At 46.5% G+C, this 24,104-nt stretch overlaps 1 protein-coding gene across 15 annotated transcripts in view; it reads right to left on the bottom strand.

Annotated features, from left to right (window-relative positions):
• Positions 1-24,104, bottom strand: part of LOC144946632 (teneurin-4-like) — a 416,480-nt gene that overhangs the window by 236,724 nt on the left and 155,652 nt on the right. For all 15 annotated transcript variants that reach the window (XM_078875662.1, XM_078875670.1, XM_078875671.1 and 12 more), the window contains 2 exons: positions 19,193-19,305; positions 18,490-18,730 (listed from right to left, as the gene is read on the bottom strand). In XM_078875662.1, coding sequence (XP_078731788.1) covers positions 18,490-18,730; positions 19,193-19,305 — 354 coding nt within the window. The remainder of the gene's footprint in view (positions 1-18,489; positions 18,731-19,192; positions 19,306-24,104) is intronic.

The following is a 24,104-nucleotide window of genomic DNA, read 5'->3' as shown; positions in this document are numbered from 1 at the left end:
CCAAGAGGGGTGGGGGTGGCCCAGCCCACCCTCTGATTGGCAACGATTCTCTCTCGCGAGCCTCGAGGGATCAATTTGGAGCAGCTTAATCAAGCAGCCAAAGTGGTGACCAAGAAGCACGAGTTAAAGCCGAAAAGATTTGTTTACACTGGTGCAATATGACAACTGTAAATTCAATCAAGTCGGATCAATTGCTATTAATGGATTAAGTATCCCTCCCCCCTCCGCTAATTGCTTAAAACACTTCAACTGAATGGATAGTAAGTCTTCGCCAGGCACGGTGTTTATTCAGAGACCTGACAGCAGAGCTGACAGCAACAGAAAGTTGTCTACGAATAGTGACAGGCTTTATACCAAATATCTAGAATTAAATGCTCCGTTTGAACTTGTAACAAAAATATATAAATTACAGTCATGTTGAATTATTTACACCACCGATCAATTGCACTGCAGAGAGGTAAGAGCCCGTGCGAAGATTTGTACACAAATATTTTGCTAAAAAGATATCACTATCAATGCAAGTGTTCTCAAAAGTATCCTATTTTCGAGGTGTTGTAAATAATATTAATGAAATATTGATATTCTCTAAAGCAAAAATACATTTTTAAATAATCTGTGTGTGCATATATATACTGGGGTGTAGAGTGTCACCGTGGTTAGCACACTGTCCTACAATCCCAGTGCCCTGAATTCAATTCCTGGCCATAGATACCATCAGTCACAAGTCTATCTGCATTCGTCCTGCCCAACTTGGCCCCATTACCAATCTACACTGACCAGAATGGTGAAGTATGGTTAAACAATGCCTACGACCGTAGCAGTTTAGGCAGTGAATTGACAAAGGGTTGTAAACAATTATTATTTGATAAATACATAAAAACACCACGTGTAAACACTCATGAATTTGCCGATGACACTGCAACATTTTAATATAGAGAGAGGACCGCAGAGCTTGAGGAGACATTTATCAAACGGCTCACCGCGTGGCTGCGTTTTCCGCTCGACTGCGGGCCCTCCGCGCATCTCTGCGTCGGTATCTCTCTTCAAGAAGGCGAGCGGACACAGTGCAGCGGCGGTGTGTTCGCTCGCAAGTTCAATTAATTGTTACAACCGCATGAGAACAAAGCCACGGAAATCCCGGTAGAAACACTTGATGGAATGGTGGCAGATGATTCTTCATATAAGAACAGGCTGGTGAGCACGTGAAGGACCATCGCCCCGTCACCGCATCGCACACAGCAGTCGAACACAACGGCCGCCACTTTGCTTGACAAAAAGGTTCATCAACAGATCGCTTATTAAAGCCGCATTACCATATGTGAAATTAAACAAACATAAAACATTCATGATACGTACATATGGTATATATTGACAACAAATAGAGACAAATATGTTCAAAGTAAAAATTAAAGCTATAAATTATATAGTGGTTTCTTGAATTGGCGAGTCAGATGGTGGATTGTAAAGCATAACAGACTTAACCACAAAGCCACATTCTTCATATCTACGTTTGAATTTGTACAATGAGAAGCAATAATGAGCGATGTGTGCATTCCACTGACGATGACGCATACTAACAGTGGTTAAACAATACCGCTTATGGGTGACAATCGATTTAGTCGTTGTGTTTGCAGTCGTGGTTTGAGCAGCGTTTTTAAATCTTTCAGTTTTCACACTCTGCTTGTAAAAAGTGCCACTGAAATAGCCAGGCGACCATGGACATGCAACTCTTTATCTCTCTCTCGGCCCAGGAGACCGCCGCATTCCGAAATTCAACGCGAAACATTTCTAGGCCAAAATCTAGATGTTGATACTTTGTGTCCTTCTCCGAACAACGCGGCCGCCGCACAATTCCAGTGGCCTCCATACAAATCTCGGCGCTAATTGTTAATCGCGGGCACTGCATTCAATAGCACACGCTGTGCCGCGCGTATGCTATCATTCCGCGCTTGTCCGGCGAGAAAAATGTTGAATCTTGGCATTAACACCATTGCGGTATTTCATCCCAGAATAGGTGGGAGGCCGTGAAGGATCGACTTTTCTGATGTCAGATGTGCCGATTACAATGAGCTCATTTGTCATGAAATCAGATGCCCATGCCACGTGCCCGCTTGGTGTGGCGCGTGGCCTGGGAAAGCACATTTGGCTCTTCGAGAGTTCTCGCGTGCCAGCGTACCTCCAAGCCAAACTCCTCCGCAGCCCTTCAAGGCCGAGCCACCCACAGGAGGCAATCAAAGTCGGCGGAGACCTCACACACGGGGGCTGCTCATGCTATTTCTGCCAAATGGCCCACCACTGGCGTTATTAGTGATTTTATTGCCTTTGCCAATTGGGTCCCCGTGTGCAAGGCAAAGGCTGCCACCTCTCTCGAACCCCACGCTAACCTTTGATCCAGAGCCCCCCTCTGTGTGCGCACGCAAGTTAATGTATCTGGGGAAAAGGGCGCACAAGCTAGCAAAAAAAAAATGTGTGTGTGTATACATTCCGCTCGGATTCTGTTGTTGTTGTTGTTCATTTTATCACTTCACCTCCCGTTTGGTCATCCGCTCGTGCGCATTTTGTATTTTGAAAATGACTGCGGAAAAAAAAGCGACAGCCGGTGGTGCATTTTAAATGTAATATCTTACAGGTGGCCGCCAGTGCAATGTTCGTGACGTGCTTAAAACGAGTCTCACTTCACTCCTGGGGAGATTGTTAATTGCAAAGTTATTTTCCCACACATTTTGGTAAATAAACTAAATAACAAAATACTACCGGAGGAATATTTATATAGAGAGACAGGTAATTTATTTAAACACAAGTGAGAGAGCCGATATAATAATTTTTTGTAACAAAAGGTAAAGATGGAGCCCTGCAATGGCTTGCTCATGCCATTGTTGGTAGAAGTGGCTCCACTAGAAGGAGCTCTAGAGAGTGCTCTGAGAGGGTTTTTGGCCTACTCTTCCATGATGTATTGTTTATTTGAGCAGATGGTAGCTACACTCATGGTCACATAGGTTGCGATACAAATAGGAAGTATCAGTACATGCTTGACATGTTACAGACATTTTGGAATATGTAGGAGTACCCACAATTCACCTCGCCACACCCGAACTCCAATCGATTGATACATTAGCAAATTCTAATAACTCCCAAGTTTCAAGTAACATAAATTCAGTGGTAACAAGGATGTGTGTGCGAGATGAATGCAGCGTATTTTTTGTTGTTGTTTTCAAATTCAGAATTCACAGGGTGTCTTTTAAAAGTATACCTGAGTAATGTTTTTTTTTAATACACTTGGGTATTATTTCATTAAAGACTCACCCTGCATTTATTAAAGGTCTTCGTACATTTATCATGTCCAGCCAGAAGCTTTGCCATACCTAGACAAATTCAGACGCTGTCTTTCCGACAGACCTGTTCTTCACTGAGGACGGCTGCTTGCGTTGTGGCCGAAACGTCGTGACAATTATTTTATCATGTTTTATTTTTTATTATTTTAGTATTTCCCTTCTACGTGACTTTACCGAAAAAACCAAGAAGACACGCCTAGACAATTGCAAATGTAAGTAGCGAAAGCCTATGTCACACGACACTCTCATCAAGGAGCATAAACCATCATGCAAACGCCGATCATCCTCACAGCGGCTTTTGACTAGCCCTCGAACAAAGCCGGCCACTGCATTGCATGCTTTTCAGGTGCACTTCTGCAGCCGTCTGGAACGCTCTTCCTGCCGATATTGGAAAGGCACTGGAGCTATGCCACGTTTAAATCCGGATTGCAAACCAATTTCTTTAGAACTGCTTCTTGCGTTTAGTCTGTTGTTCTTCCCCCACACCTTTGATTAGCGCTGTTGGCTTCGTACGGCGCGAAAGAAGTTCAACATGCATGCAGAAGTGTGCGCAGAAAATTGATACATGCAAACTTATCTTACAGTCAAAGGCGTCAACACCTATTTAAAGCTGCTAAACATTATCGGCGAATGAAAACGTGTGCGTGCACGCAGATGTGAGGTCTTTTCTCTCCCACTCGTATATAAACATAGCCAGCAGCTCATTACATTCAGCATTTTTACTACCAAAGCCATGAAAGCTTTTCGGGAACAGTGCCTGAAACTTTATGCGATGCACTTTAGTGATTATGACTGTGTAATTCCCAGTAAAAAAATTACAATATTGGATTTTTTTCTACAAAGTCCTTTGTTGTATTAATTATACAGGCCCACCTTAATCCTGTAATGTTACTAATGCAGGCAAGTGAAGTGGTGATAAGTGCAAATGTCAAACACATCAACATGAAATATTGTCATATCTGCAAGCAAAGCACTTACATTTCCTTATAAAACTCCGCATCACCGACCTAATGAGTGAATTATACTGGCCACGCTACGATCGCCTTCCTTTAGCGTTCAAGCGCAGCGCACAGAGCAATAGGCACCAACAGCAACACCGCCACGTATGACACTCGTAAGCAATGTCAGAGCTGTATCTTAATTTCAGATCATTAAATCACAAAGTGGCTATGACACACGTATACAAGATGGAGGTAAAGGTGTGGCCCTGCAATCGGCTTGCTCGCGTCACTGCTGGCAGGTAATCCGTCCGCTAGGGGGGAGCTCAAGAGGGCCCCTCTATATTAGACATGGCCTCCTCTTGCACGCGGGCCAGACAACTTGGAAGGGGCGGGAGTGTCCACACTTTACCCCACCACACGTGACCCTGCCGACCGACTAACTGTGCTGCACCCAATTATAACTGCTAGGGTGGGAAGACGTGGGTAGTGTTTGAGTAAAAGAAAGCAAGGTTTTGTACCTTGCTAAAATCTTGTTTTTTTTCTAGTCTGTGTCGCGAGTGTAACCCGTGCCCCACTGCGTCTCGTTCCTCCGGCCGTGATCCTCACTGAGTTCACAGGGTGCGGTTCAAGTCAAATCAAACTTTTAGAGTTTGGAAGTATGAACACGTGCTTCTCTCACTTGCTCTGACCTGGAAGTCACGTGACTGCCTACGTGCATCTGTAACTTACGCGACCACCTTGCAATTAACCTTTGATTAAACCACTTGTAACGATTACGAGAAGTAGCCTATCACGGGGATTGATGGGCGGAGAGATCAGTCGATGTTCGCATAGACGACGAAAAAAATACGCGTCCATTGGTTCAACTTGCCACGCCAGGAAATCAAACTGACAACCTCTGAATTGCAAGTGCTTTGTGTCGATGCCACGCCAAGGCAGCTTCGAGAACAAATATGTACAGCGTACGTACAACTTATTCCTAAACCTACCGCGTCTTGGTGGCGAGAATCTCCACAGCGCTGGCTTTCAGTATTCTCTGCCGTCTCAATGCTTTTGCATGGCCCACTCTCTCCTTCGAGTGTAAAGTTGTCCCCCCATTGTTCCTTTCAGCGCTGCCTTCCACATCGTGTTTTAAGAGTCACAGAAAAAGCTGCAACGCCATTACTTACAGACATCAGCTTTTGGACAAGCATGTGCGATGCAAGTAAGTATGAAACACATAAAATCCATTAGCTGCAAAGTACGCGAGACTTTGAATTAAACGGGCAGACTTCTGTGCTACTTTTTCAAAATCGCGTCAGCTTGTGTCAGGTTTGTGCCAATAGAAAAACGTAATAAACGTCCACAGAAACACCTTTTATTGACGCGAGTCGGAATCATTTACCTCGGCGACACTCTCCCTTGACAAATCTCTGCGATGGCATCGTTAAAATATAACAAGAATCCATTTTGAAACCAAAAAAGCTCTAAAGATATTAAAAAAAGGTCAAACTAACCAAGAAAATGTTATATATCTCGCTAGTCACAGATGTCAAATCTCATCTTAAAATTCAATGCCTCTCGTAACGCATCAGAAAATTACAATTACATTTTTGTGTGCTTTTTAAATATATAATTTAATTCCACCCCGCCACAACCCCCCCCCCCCCCCCAAAATACTGAAGTCTGATATATGACAAAAACGGTGATTGTTAAATACCACCGATGTTTGTTTCATCCATGTCAGCTTTGTAACAAGGAGACGTGATGAAGGTTTACAGGCACTTCAAACCGTGGCTAAGAGATGTGAAGGCAGATGACAAGCGGACGTTTGGAGGAACGCTAAAGACGACATTCTGAAACGGAATGCGATGCAGCATAGCATTTCTCAGATTAATTTACACTTCCTTTTAAAGCATGCCTTTTGCTAAAACTCTGCTATTGCTCATTATAAGTTTATGGTGGTATTGGACAGGACGTTTCATCGGATGTACCTTTTGACTGTAGTCAAAAGGTTAATATCCATGGAAAAAACAGGTGGAAGTCACCTATCAACCAGAAGCGTTTGTTATCACATGGGTACAAATACATTCCCGCTGGCACACATTAACTTTAAAATATGTTATCATTATTATGGAGACTACATTACAGCTACAACAATTTATCAAAATTACAAATGTGTTACTGCTTAGCCTGAAGGTTCAAACACATGCAGTGCATCAAAAGGGCCCACCATATGGCAAGCCCTTAGTTTTACTACACTCGCCTTATTAAAGCTGCAGATGTCAGTGCACAGAATTGCATGGATAAATGATCATTATCAATTTAACATTGAAATTGCTATTAAATTAGTTTAAAAAAAGATAAATCACTCCAAACATGGAAAATATGTCTTTTGTTAGCAGAAAAAATATGAAGGCATATGCTCACGGACATTCGCGCATTTATTACAAACGGCACGGCCTATCTGTCACGCCGTTCACTAAACACCTCGACGGACCAAGTCAAAACGGGTTAAACTCCGCGAGGAGCTCTCGAAGCAGCAGGGCACACTCACACACACACATAACGCCAAACTTGCCTCTGATCCTGAGCATCACAGCCTTGAACACCCAAATGCTGGCCTCTGGCACTGTGGCAGATGCGAGATTAGCACGGGACTCTTCCCATCTCACGCAAGGGACGATAAACAAGCCGTCCAATCCGTTGCGGCCCTTACATCTCCCTCTGTGCTGCTCCACTGTACGCTGGCATCGCAAGCAAATTAGCTGCATGCAACATGTTGCATTATACTGGCACCATGGCAAAAATATATTTTTAAAAATAAACTTTACATAGGCATGTATTCCTAATGTAAACATTAGCACCCTGGACTTGCAATCCGGAGGTCAATCTCCATGGTATAGCTGCTTTTCTAATGCTTTTGCACTTCTACTTTTTCCTGCCGTCGTTTGTGAACGGCTGCACTTTTATCGCCATCATGGCCCCAATCCGAGTGAACGTGGCATGTATCCATTGATGCCGGATGCTGCTAGCACGCTGGACTTGCAATCCAGAGGTCACCGGTTCAATCTCCCAGCCAGCAATGGGTTGAAACGATGCGCAGGCTTTTTAAATAATACTGCCTCTGTAGAGCCAGCAGCATGAATGGGTGCACCACAGTTAATTCATTGGCGGATTGCGTGTCGTGGCCCAAATTGTGTGGACTCTTCCTAGACACCTGGCAAGCGTGGAAGAGTAGGCCAAATAAACCCTCTCTGCAGGGGTCTGAAAAACTCCCTCCAGTGGTGGTCCTTCTGCCAGGAGCGGTGTAAGCAAGCATTTGTAGGGCTGCACCTTTACTATTTAAAAGTTTACTTCTAGCCACACTACAGCAAGCAAAATGAAAAAAAAACATCCTAATGTTTTATAAAATAACTTTGTATGAAATTTGTCCAGCTACTCTCGGAAATCTGAAAGGGTTTCATATCATAAACGTGTACATTTTCCATCAATACCGCATATGCCTGTGATTTACAAACAACCTCGTCGACAATACGATTTGCATTGGATTTGCAGCCCTTTGTAAATGCTCTGCTGGATGAAGGTCCCTATGCCCGCGTCAGTCATGGAAACAATTCTAGCGAACTTTACCACACTGATCAGTTTGTGGTTTTGTGATGGAGGGGGTCAATGACCGATTCGGACGTCACTCGCCACTGATTAGAGCCGTGATGGGGCATCAAACTCAGGTGGCAGGTTTCACAGTGCAGGGTGTGAAACACTATGCCTACTGTTGCCTCCTTTGCCAACAATATTGTTAAAAACGTGCAAATATTAATAATATAACTCATCAGTTTATAATGTTTTTCTCTCCCCAAGTGTTCACGTTGAAATAGCATTCATACATCGTAATAACACCCTCTAATAATTAAATGTGCATCAAAGTTAACGAACAATGTGTAACCTATAGCTTCACAGACATGACCCACACGCATTAACTTCCTCTCTTAAAAGTGCGCAGGGTCTCCAGTGATTTACCCATGTGATTTACCGGTCAGCACGCCGCATGGGACTTAGCCAAATAAGGCCAAGCTGAGGCCACGCAAGGAACGCGCTTTTTTTTTCTTCTTTGGAGAGAGGAATCATGGGGCGTCGTGTAACGGTTGTCACGCTGAACGCTGAATTCAGGTCGCCGGTTCCGTGGGATCTGCCGATGCGACAGTTGAAACCACAACGCACTTTTCCTAAACCCGCCCCACCTGCCTCTGTCCACCCAGCAGCAGTACGAGTTGTGTACGCCCCACTTCGTCGAGTGGCACGTGCTGGGGATAAGGTGCAGGTAACTTCCACTTGATTCACTTCTTACAGGAAGTCTGGCCAGCATAGCAGAGTAAGCCAAATGCCTTCCATAAAGGGGCCCTCTAGAGCTCGCTCGGGTGGAGGTCCTTCTGCCAGCAGTGGCATGAGCAAGCAATTGCAGGGCTGCACCTTAACCCATACATGAATGCTGCAGTCACATCTAAGCCAGCGGTGAGTCGTTCTTCTCGTAACAAATGGGGATTCTGAGCGGACCTTAACCCCACCAGGCAAGGCAGGACATGAGCTGCAAGCATCCCTTCCTCCCTGCAAACCATGCTCGTTGCAACGTACGTGCGCACGCGTTCCTTACGCGGGCAACGTCACCTGCCACCGCACACACACAAATGCACGGAGAGTCAGAGCTGCTGCCTTTCGCTCTCTCCGAGGGTGCAGTAGCGCGCATCTCTGTATCACCGCCACGGAGGCCACTCGTGGTTGCAGCACGGGAAACGGCTCCACTTTTAATAATTGTCACGAATACATGCGAGGAGTTAAAATAACGATTTTGTTCTGCCTAGTTACAATGACCTTTTTTTTTAAAAATCTCTGAAGGTTGAAGTTAATAAACGTATTGCGTAGCGTACTCGATCTTAGAAGATTATTCTCAAGGGAGCTGCCAATGCGGAGTAAATAAATGTGCGAGTCAGATTTGTGTTCACGATTGAAATATCGAAATTTGAAAAGTGAAACTCATTAATATGAAAGTAATATGCCAATTATATACATATACAAAAGCAGAACACTACTGTGCAGCTTTGAACAACCCAGTGATGATTCATTACTTTGACAATCCACGGTTACAAAGCTTCTTAGCATGCCAAATGAGTAAAGATATATCCTCCTCTGCTTGCCCACAACTATGCCACGATGGACTGTGCACTGAATCTAATTAGTAAACTGCGGGGCAGAACTTATCGTGTTTCCCCCCTCTCGGAATGTACACGGTTTGTTGGTAAATTATTATAAATGTTCCGTGCCTGTGTGCATTGGATAAAGTTTGCCATTTACATGAACAGGCTTTCATAGCGATTAGGCCCCAGTAGGTGGAAGAAGAACAAAAAAAATCACGCAATACATTTTAAGAAGCGTATTGCGTGTACGGAATTTATCTAAGTACATATAAATACAAATAAACGTGTATGAATATAAGTGCACCGTGCCCGTTTGTCAATGAGCCGGATTCGGGCCTTGCAGCACCGTGTGGGTCATAGGGCCATACTTCACCACGCTGGGTCATGCGGGTTGGCGAAGGCGGGGCACATAGACATTGGAACATAGTACAGCACAATAATGGATAACTATGCAACTCTTATGTTTAGAGACGCACTCATATGCACGCGATGCGCTATACATATGACCATTACGATACATGCATACCTGCCACCCCATACGGTTTACCCGTATTCTTGTAAAGGGAAATTGAGTAAAATATTTTTTTGTCTCTTTGTTTGTGTTTCTCCATTGTGATGGGACTTTGTAGGATGAATGTTGAGATTTATAAGGGCACGGGGTGACCAATAATGTCTGAATTGGTCTGTAATAAGATAGGCACTGATAAGGGGTTGACAGGGATGTGCATGTGAAGAACTGTACGCGGACTTTTCAAGTCAATTTTGTCTTACAAGATGAGAACTCTGTAGGAGAAACCCAGGGTATTAGGCTGACAATGGGCAGGGGGCAATTCAATATTTTATGGGTAATTTCGAATTGAGCAAATTGGGACCCTAACACCGGCACACCATATGGCCTACTCTTGTGAATTATATCAGGGGATCTTCAGCATCCACTGTGGAGCAGACAGTGCATTGTATGTGGTATGTGGTATGAATACACCTGCAGTGATAACCAGGGCAGCCGCTTGGATTCGAACCATGAGCCTGTGGAACAAGCAGTGAATGTGCTAAGGCTAGGGCACGTCACTGCCCTTGTGCAGGTTGTGTTGAATATTGAAGCAATGCATCTGTACCAATACCTGATAAGCCTGCACAATCCATTACTCAACAGGGCATTACTATGTAACTGGAGTACCGGCTTAGATAAACAGCGAGCCCCGTGGTATGTGGTCACGTAGGGCACGTGGGGAGCGATGGCGCACTGCGCTAAGAACCCGCCGATCAGCGCTCGATTCCCGCTCACGACCAATAACAGTGGCGCAAAATCTTAACTGGACCTGCGCCTCCCCTTGAGGTCGACCCAACTTTGGTGCCCGTGTGTACGGTGTGCGAACATCGGCACGGGGGGAGAAAAAGGTGGCAGGCTTGGTGCTGACCACAACACCCCCTCTTGGGTCGTTCCTGTCTTCGTAGGCACTGTACTCGCTCTCACAGCCAGCGCGACAGCGCTGCTGAAGGCTATACAGGAGATACTTTTTTCTGGACATGCATTAAAAAAACAACACTGCAAAAATAATAGTCGTATATTCTGTGCGTAGAAGGCATGCGCAGTGAAAGACCAGACAAATTCAATCACGAGGGGCAATGCAAATTCACTAAATCCTTCAGTAAACGACGACACGTGGTTGTTGCTTCAATGGATGGGTGTTATGTACAGCCATTCCCTTCAATGCGACAAGCAAGGTTAGCCGCTAACATGTTTTATAGAGAAACATTGTGGTTTTACAGCCAAACACCTAATACCCCAAGCACCTGTCTACCTGACAACTGGCAGACCCGGGTCACAGTAATATTATACTCTCTCACCGGATCGGTTACAGGCACATGTTCAAAATTCCAAAAAGCCACTCTTCAGAAGTACGTGCTATAATTTGTCCGGCAAACCAAACACACGAAAGTTATCCACACGGAGCGGCATTTACACGTACATTTACTCGTGTGTGCCCCAGCCGGACACGTCTGAATGTCCGGCACTTGCAGAAGGCAGGTTTTACTTTAAATCCCAGATAAATTAGAGCGCCTCGCCTGCTCGTGGTGGCAAGCATTCCCACCGCTTTACAGGGAACCTTCGCGAGCACAATGCAGTGGGTGACACGAATGTGGATTGACACAGCGTATAAATGCAACCACATCTCGAGGTGCTATACAGGAACATTGGGCATATATTATTTATTTACATGTGGATAGGCAGTTAGTCATAGGCGGAGGAATAAATAAAGTTATTGAGCCTGGACTTGAACAGGGGCAGAGAGTAGATAGCACGGATGGTAGGAGTAAGGGAATGCCAGACGATTGGTACAGGAGAATGCAACGAGTAACCTCCCACGGAGTGTCGAGTACCCTTCACGGCAGACATACGAGTAGGTGTTTGCTCAGTAAGCACGCGTGAAGCCACGCAACGAACTCCGAACACACAACCTTCGATAGAGCACAAACAGGACTTGTACGCACGGCTTACATGGCACAAGAGGATGAGATATCGGTCCAACTGTGCAAGTAATAAAGCACGTTGGATTGACCACCTCTGATCTACAACACAGCACATTTGGATTCACACAATGCTCCAAAGAGGCACGTGAAAACACAGCAGGATATGACATCTATGAATTCGTTGCTGTCATTTTGTGTTACGTGCTATTAGAGTTAATTCATTGCCATCTAAAGAGAGGGCTTCCAATCCCCCAAACTGAACAAACTGGGAGTTTAATGAGCATGCTGCTCAATAAACCAGATTGTCATCATTTATTAATTTTATTGTCATGGTCCATCTGTCTGGCTCAGTGTAAGGGTTTCTCGCACACATTGTTAAGTTAAATAATAAAACACAAGTGCCTCGATTATTTAATCCAATTGGAAACGTTAAGATGTCGCCGACACGTTCACCAGGTTTTGAAAAAAGTCGACAGTTTAGTGCTGTCATAAAAGCTATGAGGACATTACATTTCCAAAAAAATGTTGGGTTGGTATTGTAATTGTGTTCAAGTTAATCAAGGAAACGCTTCAGGAAGAGAAAATGCCAAATAAGACCCCTAAACAATAACTGTTTATACGTTTTGCTACGCAGGCTGTTATCATTTTTTAAATGCATTCCGTTAAGTTCAGACGTAATTCCAGATGTAGTCATCTTGTATACATGCAACACACTTGAAGCTCGCTCAAAATACACGGAATACATCTTTCAAAGAAATGGTGCAATTCCAAGACAACATTTTTTCCCTTCATCATTCCTTATGGAAAAAATACCAAATCGTACAAATCTGAAGTTATGCCTGGCCGCTGATGAAAGATCGACTGCTTCTACGAGCACTTGGCACTCAAGATCATCAATCAAGTGGAACCACTCGCCGGAGTCATGTTGGTTGGTAACCTTACACTTGGCTTGGGATTATTCAGCAGCAAATGAACCCCCCCTTGCGCCGCCCTTCCCCCAGTTACACCACACAGAGTCAAATTCAACAGCAGAGGGCATCATCTCATCTGGATGCCGAGACCAGGCCCCTTGGAAGTGTACGGGATAGTCACGAGGCTCCGGTGGAATTAAACATCACGATGTTTATTGGTCGGGCCTGCAGGGCGTAGCGCCGAATAGTTAAAAAAATGTTCGGAGGCAGCTTGATTTTATTGCGTACATTTTTTTTTATTTCGCCTGTCTACCCAGGAAAGCCTCGCTGAGAATAGAGACTTGTCATGAGGGCCTTGCCAAGTTCTCTCAGTAGGGGATGATGATGATGATGATGTCGCTATGTGCAACCACAATCGAGTAAATTGTCGGTACGGTAATGTTTAGTATTAGGGTGTTTGGCCAATATTAGTTTCATTGTACGTGCCTTGTTTTATCTGTGCCCATGCAGAGCAGGGGAACACAACATACACACTGCACACAGGAAGTTGCCCCAGTCAGGATTCGAACCCTGGCCTGCTTGCTGAGGCACGAGCGTTACCACTGTGCCACCCTTTAGACTTGTACATGCCACAGATGAATGATGCCGGTGTTCGTAGAGCTGAGTGGTGTCAGCATTAACATTTTTGACAAATGCAAGGTTTTCATTGTTGGCACAATTAAGATTCAGAATTGATCTCTGCCTGCCTCCCTGATCATCTGCGCATTTCAATTTGAAATTGTGAACAATTCCTTTTGCAGGTACAGCTTGGCTGTGTTGAAATTTTCTAAATAGACACTGGAATACCGGCTTTGTACAAATCCACCATGGCAATATTATGGTGTTAACTTCTCGATTATGCTTAAAATATTGTGTCGAAAATGTTGCGGGGTTTTCAAACGAATGAACGCGTCTCCCTCACGTAGGAAGTGAAATGTAAGTTGCCGCGCTATTTATTCCGCAATAGAAACACACGCGACCTTCCAGCGGCAAACCTACATGGGGCAATACCGACCACAGAGATGGTGGCATTCAACATCTACGTAACAAAGCATGTGCATCACATTAATATTTCTAGGAGACAACCGCTAAGTGGCACTGGTGCTATTTAATGGATCTCAGTGTGCTACCCCAGACTCCCAACACCGATGGAACGCTGCCGCATTGTAATGGTGAGCACACTTCGACTTTGAATGTGAAGGTCGCCAGTTCGATTCCGTCTCCCGGCGTGCCAGTTGACACGGGACAAATTTCGAAACTCCCCCAGGCCTCTCTCCAATATAATCAGTGTAAATTGGTACATCACAGTCGGTCAGAAGGGAAAGTTGTGTACCGTGAGGTGAAGTGTGGATTTTTCTTCCACGTGATCCAATGATGTCTGGCCAGAATGGAAGAGAAGACCTCATGCCCTACACTACAGCTCTGTCTCGTGGAGGCCCTTCTCCCAGCAGTGATGTGAGCGAGCAATTGCAGGGATTACACCGTTACCTTTATTGCCCACACGAATACCCAATGCAACGCTTTAATAATCAAACGCTTACTTTATGAAGTCTACGGACAGCGAGTTTACACCTAAGCTTGGTGCAGGGTGCCATAGGCTACGATGTCACATTAATAACCAGCAGCTTATTTATTTATTTGCTCATTTTGCTTTAATTTTCGCCCAGATATTGCGCAGCAATACCAGAGGCTGTTAGGGTCACTTAGCCGCGCAACATCCTCATGTTTACAAAGAGGTTTCTGCTAACCAACAGAGCCTCCGCCGCACCTCAAGGGGGTCCGGCAATTATACGTCAGGCGCGGCATCCCCGCTCTCACTCACGTGTGTGTGTGCGGCGTGTGCCTGCGGAGTGATTCAAGAGACGCAGCCTAGGTCCGCGATTCTGTGTCTCTCACAATGTGCCGGTCAGCTTGCCTTCATTTGGATAGCATGTTCTTAGGTTTTTTCGGTAAAGTCACGTAGGTAAAAAATTACAATTAATGAAAGTAAAATAAAGTAAAAATAAAATAAAAATCACGACGTTTCCTTAATTAAAATTTTAAATTTTTACCTACGTGACTTTACCGAAAAAACCTAAGAATATGAATCCTTGCAGTCACGAAAGCTTCAAATCTAGAATTGAATAGCATGCTTTATTCAGCTGTACAATCTGCACGCAAAACCCACTGCTAGATCAGTTGTCCACCCCCCCTTCCCGCCCCCACCGTGCAAAGTTTGTCAATAAGGTGACTTGACCGTACACCATCGTGCTGGTCCGTGTCGAGTTCGTAACGATGCTGGTCGGGGAAGGGGAGAGCATAGCAGCAGTACAGGGCAACAATGCATCTTGGTGCACTCCACTACTCTCTGCCGTTCCCAAACGCACGTAACTCCGAGCGCTACGCGCCCTACCGCACCGTTGTTCGGGGTGGCACACGCGCGCGCTGTTGGCACTGGCAACGGTGATGCTCGGGACCTCGTGCGAGCTGCTGCATCTTACGTAATGGGAAGGCAACCACCCTTGGAGCACTGCGTCTTGCGGCCATTTGTTTCCGTCACGGGAAACAAAGGTGGACGATGCACCTCAGTAACTTCACCGTGAACTCTTTGTTTGCCGTAGTTAATATTCGCACGCCACGGCAATGTAAGAGCACTCTATAGGCTGTAGGTCAATGGCAAAACAAGGATGGGGTGTGCCGCTGCATTGCTGCATCCACTCTACATCCATACGAAAGGCTAATATTAACTTAATGCTTACTAATATTGACTGTCCCAGTGAGTTTATGCATGTGTGCGTGTGAGCGCGTGTGTGCATGTGGAGTGCAAGTGTAGTGGTTAGCGCGTTGCTCTATGAACTCGGTGACCCGAGTTCAATTCCCGCTCACTGCGAACACTGGTGAGAATTATCTGAACCAGTCCTGGGCTCCCCCTGAAATCAGTAACCTGGTGAGGTGTGAAAACATCGCCACTGGGGAGACAAAGGCGGCCAGACGTGGTGCTGACAACTTATCCCCTAGTGTGCCGTGCCAGCCTTCATAGGTGTTCGCCAACAGCACTTGTCTTTGCATATTCTAGTGTTTGCACGTGCGTGTGCATTTATAGCCTTCCACCCCATTCACTTGGCCTCAGAGCGCACCCAGCCTGGCACTAGCACTGCGGCACCATCGCCACCACTGAGTGGGGTGAATGGCAACTCCTGTTGTCGTTGTTGTGTACATGTACTCCGACATGCAGTGGTGCCACACATCGCCCTTCTCAGGACCTGCTGCTTGGAGTTCGATCCCCACCCAAGGGTTGCGTCCATGGTATGCGAGCCTCTCCCCGGACCTCCCCTAGGTGAACTCATCATGAATTGAGTGTCTGGTGTGGAATACAAATACCATCTCGAGAAATATAAAGGCAGCCGGGGTGGCACACGCGTGTGAGCGTGGCATCGCTAAAGGTTGGCTACGCGAGCGAGGCAATGGCAGGAAAAGCCCTGTGCACACCACCTCTAATATTTTAGGGCTCAAGGCATTTATGCGTATGGGTCAGATTGCCTATAATATTTTATAATGCCACTGACAGCTTTGAAGAAGACTGCCAAATTGCATACACCTCACAAAGCCAGCTCCGCAGTAAGTGTCTGCATACCTTGAGGTTGCACTCAGGGTGCAAGCAATCCTATTACACTTACATAATTGTTCAATTCATCTTGATGGGTTGGAACGGTATGCAAGGTGTTATAAAAGTGTATGAGGACAAGAAAGGTTTTCCTTTTTTCATGACAGCTTATGTTCAAATTTCAGACCCAAGATTCCACCGTCAGAATCAGTTCCATTTAAAAACTGGAGAAAGTCTTTTCGGAGACTAAAACAAGGTCAATCGATGCATTAAAATATTTTTTTCAGACCCAAGATTTCACCGTCAGAATCAGTTCCATTTAAAAACTGGAGAAAGTCTCTTCGCAGACTAAAACATGGTGACTGTTTGCCTCAAGAGCTATTACTGAAACATGGTGACTGTTTGCCTCAAGAGCTATTACTGAAACGTGGTTACTTCGCGGTTTGAGAATGAGAGATATTTATGCGCACTCTGTTTAAAAAGAAAAAAACCTGTACAAACATTAATCGGCAACAGACTTTACACCTCTTTGTAAAAAAAAAAAACCCATCGCAGGTGAATATCATTTTCGTAACGAGACAGGTGGCCATTGAGCCTACATGAGAGTAATTCAGGCAGGATTCCTGCTCCCCCGCGCTGTCTAAAACTCCACGCAATACGCAAGGCCGTACCCGTCCTTCTGAGATGCCTCTCCGCATTTCAATCAATGACACATTCGCAAGGTTTCTGTGCAGAGGTTAATTCTGTGCCAGTGACAAGCACCTCTCTCAAAGTATGAGGGCGCCGCGGTGGTGAGATGTTAACTTCCTCGCCTGGTATACAGGAGGTCGTGGGTTCGATCCCAACCCTGACACCTGCAGAATATTTGGAGTTTGCATGTTCTTCCTGTGGTTGTGTGGATTTTTCTCCGGATCTACTGGCTTTTCCATCTACAATTAGAATGAACGTGCGTTCACAGTATTTGGCCGCTATAAATTTGCGCCTGATGATAATCCACTTCGTTGAGCTATAATTTGAGTCCAGATCGCTTCTGAAGAAGAGCTATATAGCTCGGTGGGCCTGAAATAGTTTAATTAAGATTTTTGGCGTGTCATCCAAACGGTTTGCACTCCCCCTTAAATGTGATGTACGATTTAGTTGGGGCCACTGATTGTGCCTCGGATAGTTTCTACCCCTCGAGCATCTGGTCACACTTGGGTGAAAGTTAAAAGTGCCGGGTGAAACAGTGCCCCAAAATTGTGAGTGCTGGTCACCAGAATGGTGTTCAAATTACCTACATTCGGAGCACGTGGGTGACCGTTATGAATACACAGATTGTGACGCTCACGATGCTTGGATTGAATTGCGTGAGTAAGCGTCGGTTCTCTTTAGACCTGTGCATGTTGTTGGTGATTGTTCGCGTGTCCCATTGCATCCACGGGAGGCGGCACTACATTCACGGCAATATTGAACAAAAAAGTAACCAATCCTGGAATTGACTGATAGGGGTTTTCCCCTTTTTTCTGGCAACAAAACTGACACCTTTTGCAAGGAATCATGCTTACATTAACCACAATACTTGCAGTCAAATGCAACAAAAACAATACTCTGATAATTTATGCATTGTCCTTGAAACTGATTGGTCCACACCAGAGACAGCTTTCTTTAGAGCCTAGTCTCATGGTGTTCGACCAGATGACGCCAAAAGGCGCACAGTTCAAAGACAACGCACTACCAGAGTAATGAGAGCTCGGGGTGAGCAGCTACATCATGGGACCTCCTTTGCCAGTACCAAAATATACTAATAGGGGGAAAACCAGTACCAAAATATACTAATAGGGTTTTTCCCCTTTTTTCTGGCAACAAAACTGACACCTTTTGCAAGGAATCATGCTTACATTAACCACAATACTTGCAGTCAAATGCAAACAAAAAACAATACTCTGATCATTGATTTGCGATCCCCCAAACCAAATCGTCGCAATCCATTCAACCACCGGGGGGGGGGGGGCGGGGGGGGGGCACTGCCCGACCGTGTGTTGCCACGGCGGTGCGGGGTACCTGTCTCGGTGTCGGACTTGTTGTTCTCGTGTTCCGTGTCGGTAAGCGTCAGGACGGAGTTGGCGCGGCTTGGTGGGTAGGGGTTGCCGTCCGGCTTCCCGTCGCGGGCGCGCCCGCCCCGGGGCTCATGCTCGTAGGGCAGCGTCTCTTCCGTCTCCGTGTCGGAGTCCGAGGCCGCGACGTCGGCTCCGTAGCTCATCCGGGCCAGCCTCACGTCTGGGGTGTACCCGCTGTGCTGCAGCTGCGGGCCGGCCAGGAAGGGAAACATCAACGGCGTGAACTCAACGCCACCTGCGGAGGCTTCCCCGGTGGTGCTGCGTAATGCTCCGGCGTGTTTTAGGGTGGTTGCGAACCGCGTGTTTTTCGGCACGAAGGTTGCCGAAGACGCTCCCAGCATGTGGAGTGAAATGTGAAGGATGAAAATGTATAGAATGTGATTTTTTACCTCCTTTCGCTTTACGTGGCAGAGTTAAACAGGCAAAAGCGTTGTAACCACCTGCCTTTTTTTCTGTTAAATTCCCTGCGACCAAATCACCATGAACGCATCCGATCTAGTCCGATGCCAGAAGCTAAGCAGGGGGTGAACTTGGCTAGCACTTGGGTAGGCGAGCACCAGAGCCCGCCACCCCTGTTAGGCACGTGGGGGCTACGGGGCGAGAGACCACGGCGTCCGTGGCGGCTGACGAAGGAGCCAGCCCATTACCTGCTGCCCTGGGTCGCAGACGACGCCCGCCATCATGGGGTCGCACACTCCACCCGTGGTCCTCTGGGGGATGGGCTCGCACACGCCGATCTCACGCAGGCAGTACTCCACGCCTGCACGCGCACGGACACAGGCACGCGACACAATAGCAAGTTGGGGGCGCTCTCGAAGAGAGAGAGAGACCGTACGAGGAACCACAAGCAGCAAAAAGCAGCGAAGCGATGCGCTGGTGTCAACAATTGTCCAAGATCTGCCATCCTCTTTATGTAAATGTGTCATCGACCAATGAACGTTTATATGTCAGAGGAAACTGGAGCTCCCAGGGAAAATCTGCCCATGCGAGGGGGCAAACCTCTATCCCTCACAGTCGGAACAGGTGGAGACCACATGCTTGCTGTACCGCATTCTCCTGCCAAGCCAGGGTATGGCACCTCGACGCCCACGAGAATGGAGTATCACAACATCGGTGCGATTCACCAACCCTCACTGCCTCCACAGTGTTGGATTAGACCGGGCGAGCCTCTAATGGGGCCCTCTCGCCACTGGCGGTAGAAAGAGGCTGTTCTGCCAGCAGTGGCATGAGCAAGCAATTGCAGGGCTGCACCTTTGACGTTGATACCTTATTTGTTGTTGGGCCCTCTAGTAATTGTATGCCAACATTTACAACAATAACAGAAACCCTACGTGGCTGTCAATAGCCACGTTTTAAGTTACCCCCACCGAGATGAAAATAACAATTGCATTGATATTATAGCCAAAATATAACAAACATCTCAGAGTGAAGGTTATTTAGCCTCGGGGACCCCGAGAGGCAACTTTGTCCCAAAATGAACGCATCTCAATTCTGTGCACACAACACAAGGCGACCTCGTTATTCGATCACAGCGGGGAAGACGGGGGATTTCATTTACGCGAAAGCAGAAACTTAGAGGGAGAGACGGGTGTGGGGAAGAATTTGTTTTCTTCACAGTATAGACACTCGACGTGCAGTAGAGTGGTGGTGCAGCAGTTTGTGCACGGCGCTACGAACAAGGCAACTTGAGTTTGATCCTAGATTTGAAGCTTTTGTGACTGCAAGGATTCATACTCTTAGGTTTTTTCGGTAAAGTCACGTAGGTAAAAAAATAAAAATAAATTATAAAAATAATAGAAATAAAAGAATAAATCACGACGTTTCGGAGGCAACACAAGTCTCCGTCATCAGGTGGGACTGTCACAGCTAAATTTACTGTATCAAGTGAGGAAAAATCCAAGAGACAAGCTCTTAAATACAAGTTAAGGGGGAGGGGGGGGGGCTTATCTGAATGTGGTAGCCAGGGAATGGAACGGTGGGGGGGGGGGCTAAAAGAGAACAATGGTGCACATCGCTGAAAATCTAAATCAAAGAAGGAAGCAGCACTGTTAAACGCTGGGGATGTCAACACTCGGTGAAGTAGAATAGTACCTGTCAAATAAGATGGTACAAATATGTGTAGTTAATATCTTTTTGTTGAGTTTCATCACCGGTTACCGGCAAACGATATCTGCACAATATGACTTTAAACCCCCCGCCAAACCTCCTACGCATTTCACAAGTAGTACTAATCGCATATCTGCATTTCCCATAAATATGCTAAATTCCTCTTGATATGCAAATTATTTTGTCAAGGCGCTCTTCCCCCCTCCATCCCAGCTTAAATATACGCTCCAAGCCTGGGGTGTGTCATTCAGACTCTGTCTTCTCTACAGACCTGTTCTCCACCTGAGGACGGCTGCTTGCGTTGTGGCCGAAACGTCGTGAGAATTATTTTATTATGTTTTATTTGTATTATTTTATTATTTCCATTCTACGTGACTTTACCGAAAGAACCAAGGAGATATCTGCGCCGGTCAACCCTCCCTTCCCAACACCCCTCTCCCCGTGCACGCTCGCTCTGATATGCAGAGACGACGATGAGGCTCATGGCTAGTGGGCAGGAGAAGGCAGGTGGTGGCGCCCGCCCCAAGATCTCTCTCTGCATCACGTTCTGTGACCCTCAGGGGAATTGCTAATTGTTAAGATTAACCTAGCGACCAACAATGGGTCATGGAAGCAAAGAAATCTGGACCAGTCCACCGCCCTCTCCTGGCCCTACCCCCCTAGACCACCCAGACGCGGGGGGGGGGGATCAGGAGTGGAATAGTGGCATGAAGAGGCCGTCATCCAGCAGTGGATTGATAAAGAGGTCTACATGTAATCCAATGTACACGTCACACACATGGTGTACATATGGGCACTGCTGAAAATGTACAAGAGCGCACACACGCAGACACACGTACGTACGCAAAGTGTAGGGACTCATTTTGTTTTTTAAACCAAGTGGCACTGCTTTAGAAATTGCGGCCGAGATGAAGCGAGAGGTCTAAAATTGACAGCAACATTTTCACAGCCCACCCCCCAAGGGGCATACGGGCACACAGACGGTGTCAATCATGCGGTGCGTGCCCACTTCCCCGCGCGCACACACCGGGGACAAAATTCCATATGAAGGTGTCATCGACTGTAATTCACAAAAGAACCCCCACCCTCCACACCACCACCTCCCCACGCACACACACACACACGCACACAAAAGAGGATACGATTTGAATGCCGCATCCCCACGATCAGAGTGGCTTTGTGGCTCAAGTGCGCCCGGATGCCATACCGCCGCAATTCGCCTGGCACCTCTGGGGTTTCTTGAAGAATGCCGCATCGCGCCATCGAAATGAAGGAAGTTCAATTCACGGTGGAAGCTGCTGAAGGATCTGCTGTGCAGTGGAGGATGACAACCTTGACGCTGTTGTCTGTAGCCATTAGAACACAGCGCAGGAGTGCAGGGAATTGCTGAACCGACACCTCATTTGGCATCGGCACAATTTTGAGAGGCCCTATTGCACAAGAGTAGCAAAAGAAAAAAAGAGCGTACTGTCTGACCCAGTGATGGATGCATGCTCAAGGCCAGGGTTAGGTATAGTGACGACGCAGCTGGCCAGGTATCTCTGCGGTTTACAGGAAGGTGCATTGAGAAAGGCTGCTCCATAAGATGTACGAGCTTGAGTGGATCATGACCGATGGTGATGATGATGGCAAGTAGATGATGCGTATTGTAGAACGCCGAAGTTGCAAACAGCATCGCTCAAGCAAGATTTCAGAGCCGTGATGTTTGCCAAATTCAATTCAGCCGCCCCGTGTCCTATCTAATCACCCACAGCGCCCCACATCCAAGACCACCGATGTATTTTCCCTACTCACGATCTTTGGCGTTACCTTAGCCCCCCGTCTCTTGGCCACTACTGCCGCCCACCACTCATTAGTGGTGTCATCTGTCCTGGTATTCCGGGGATTGTTTTCTCTTTTGTTTGTTTAGGTAGGTGCTGCCCTGGGAACTCTGCGAGTCGTACCAGGACATTAAAAGTAGCAGTTTCTGTCAGCTGCACAACAACAATAATAACAATACACTGCTCGAGACAAAGGATTTACATGTGGTTCACCTCCTCGGCTGGCATCGCGAGTTCTTTTTCTTCTTGCTGTGGTATGTCCCGGTTGTTTGCAACTTAGAGTAGCGCTCACCCTCCCCTCAACAGCGTTGCGATGTCAATTAACGCCCCCAACTTGTAAAAAGGGTTCCACCGCCGATGATGAGGCATGTGTGTGGGGAGCGGTAGTGTAGCAGTTAGCTCACCGCACTGCAAATCTGGCGACCTGGGTTCGATTCCTGCTCACAGCCAGCACCATTTACGATTATCTGAAGCGGTCCTGGGCCTCAAATGAATACCCGGTGTGGTGTGTAAACATCGCCACTAGGGAGACAAAGGCGGCCGGGCGTGGTGCTGGCCACCCATCCCCTGTGTGCCTTGCCGGCCTTCATAGGTGCTCGCTAACAGCACTTGCTCCTACAGTCTGTCAAGGCTACACGGGGGATATTTGTCTTGAACTATGCTTGATGCCCAAATGGGCAGTTTGGACCAGAGGGAAACAAATTAAATGTAGGCCACAATAAGCCAGAAGAAATGACTGCACAAAAGGCAATTCTATGGATTAGCAAGCAGCGCAGGATCAATGAAAAACAGTCCATGAGCAGACATCTATCGGAGACCGAGAGCGAGGCATGGGCATACCTCTGCAGATATTACGTTCGTATACTGCGCTGAGGTACATGAATCTGAACATGACACTAATGCAGAAGCTTGATTTAATGTGCGTTTTAAAATATCTTCCTCAGAATGATTTATAATAACAGAGCGCCGCCAAATAATTAACCTCTGATGGAATCCAGTTGATCTTCGGTTTTTTGTGTGTGTGTGTAGAATGTCTGCCCTGCGTGTGCTGGAATCATTCCCCAGGCAAGGGAGAGCTCACTCCGTGCGTTCTGCATTACGGGCGCTCACTGTGGAGGCCAGGTGATTTTTTTCCATCTGCCATTGCAAAGGACGGGGAGGTCTAACAACAGCATTCGTTCTGCATCTGATCCGCCGCCAAGACAGCAAACCCCTCTTCTTGGTTCTTTCGGTAAAGTCACGTTGAAGGGAAATAATAAAATAATACAAATAAAACATAATAAAATAATTATCACGACGTTTCGGCCACAACGCAAGCAGCCGTCCTCAGGTAAAGAACAGGTCTGTCGGGAAGACAGCGTCAGGTGAAGAACAGGTCTGTCGGGAAGACAGCGTCATTCCGACAGACCTGTTCTTCACCTGAGGGCGGCTGCTTGCGTTGTGGCCGAAACGTCGTGAGAATTGTATTTTATTATGTTTTATTTTTATTATTTTATTATTTCCCTTCTATGTGACTTTACCGAAAGAACCAAGAAGATGAATCCCTGCAGTCACGAAAGCTTTAAAGCAAGACCCTATTACGTTACGTTTCCTCATTAGCGCCGCCAAACACAAAGCGTGGGAGCGCCGCCTC

Source organism: Lampetra fluviatilis, chromosome 42 (genome assembly GCF_964198595.1).
Source record: "Lampetra fluviatilis chromosome 42, kcLamFluv1.1, whole genome shotgun sequence".
NCBI classification, from domain to species: domain Eukaryota; kingdom Metazoa; phylum Chordata; class Hyperoartia; order Petromyzontiformes; family Petromyzontidae; genus Lampetra; species Lampetra fluviatilis.
The sequence above is the reverse complement of the archived record's forward strand: the minus strand, read 5'-3'. Positions and strand labels throughout refer to the sequence as shown.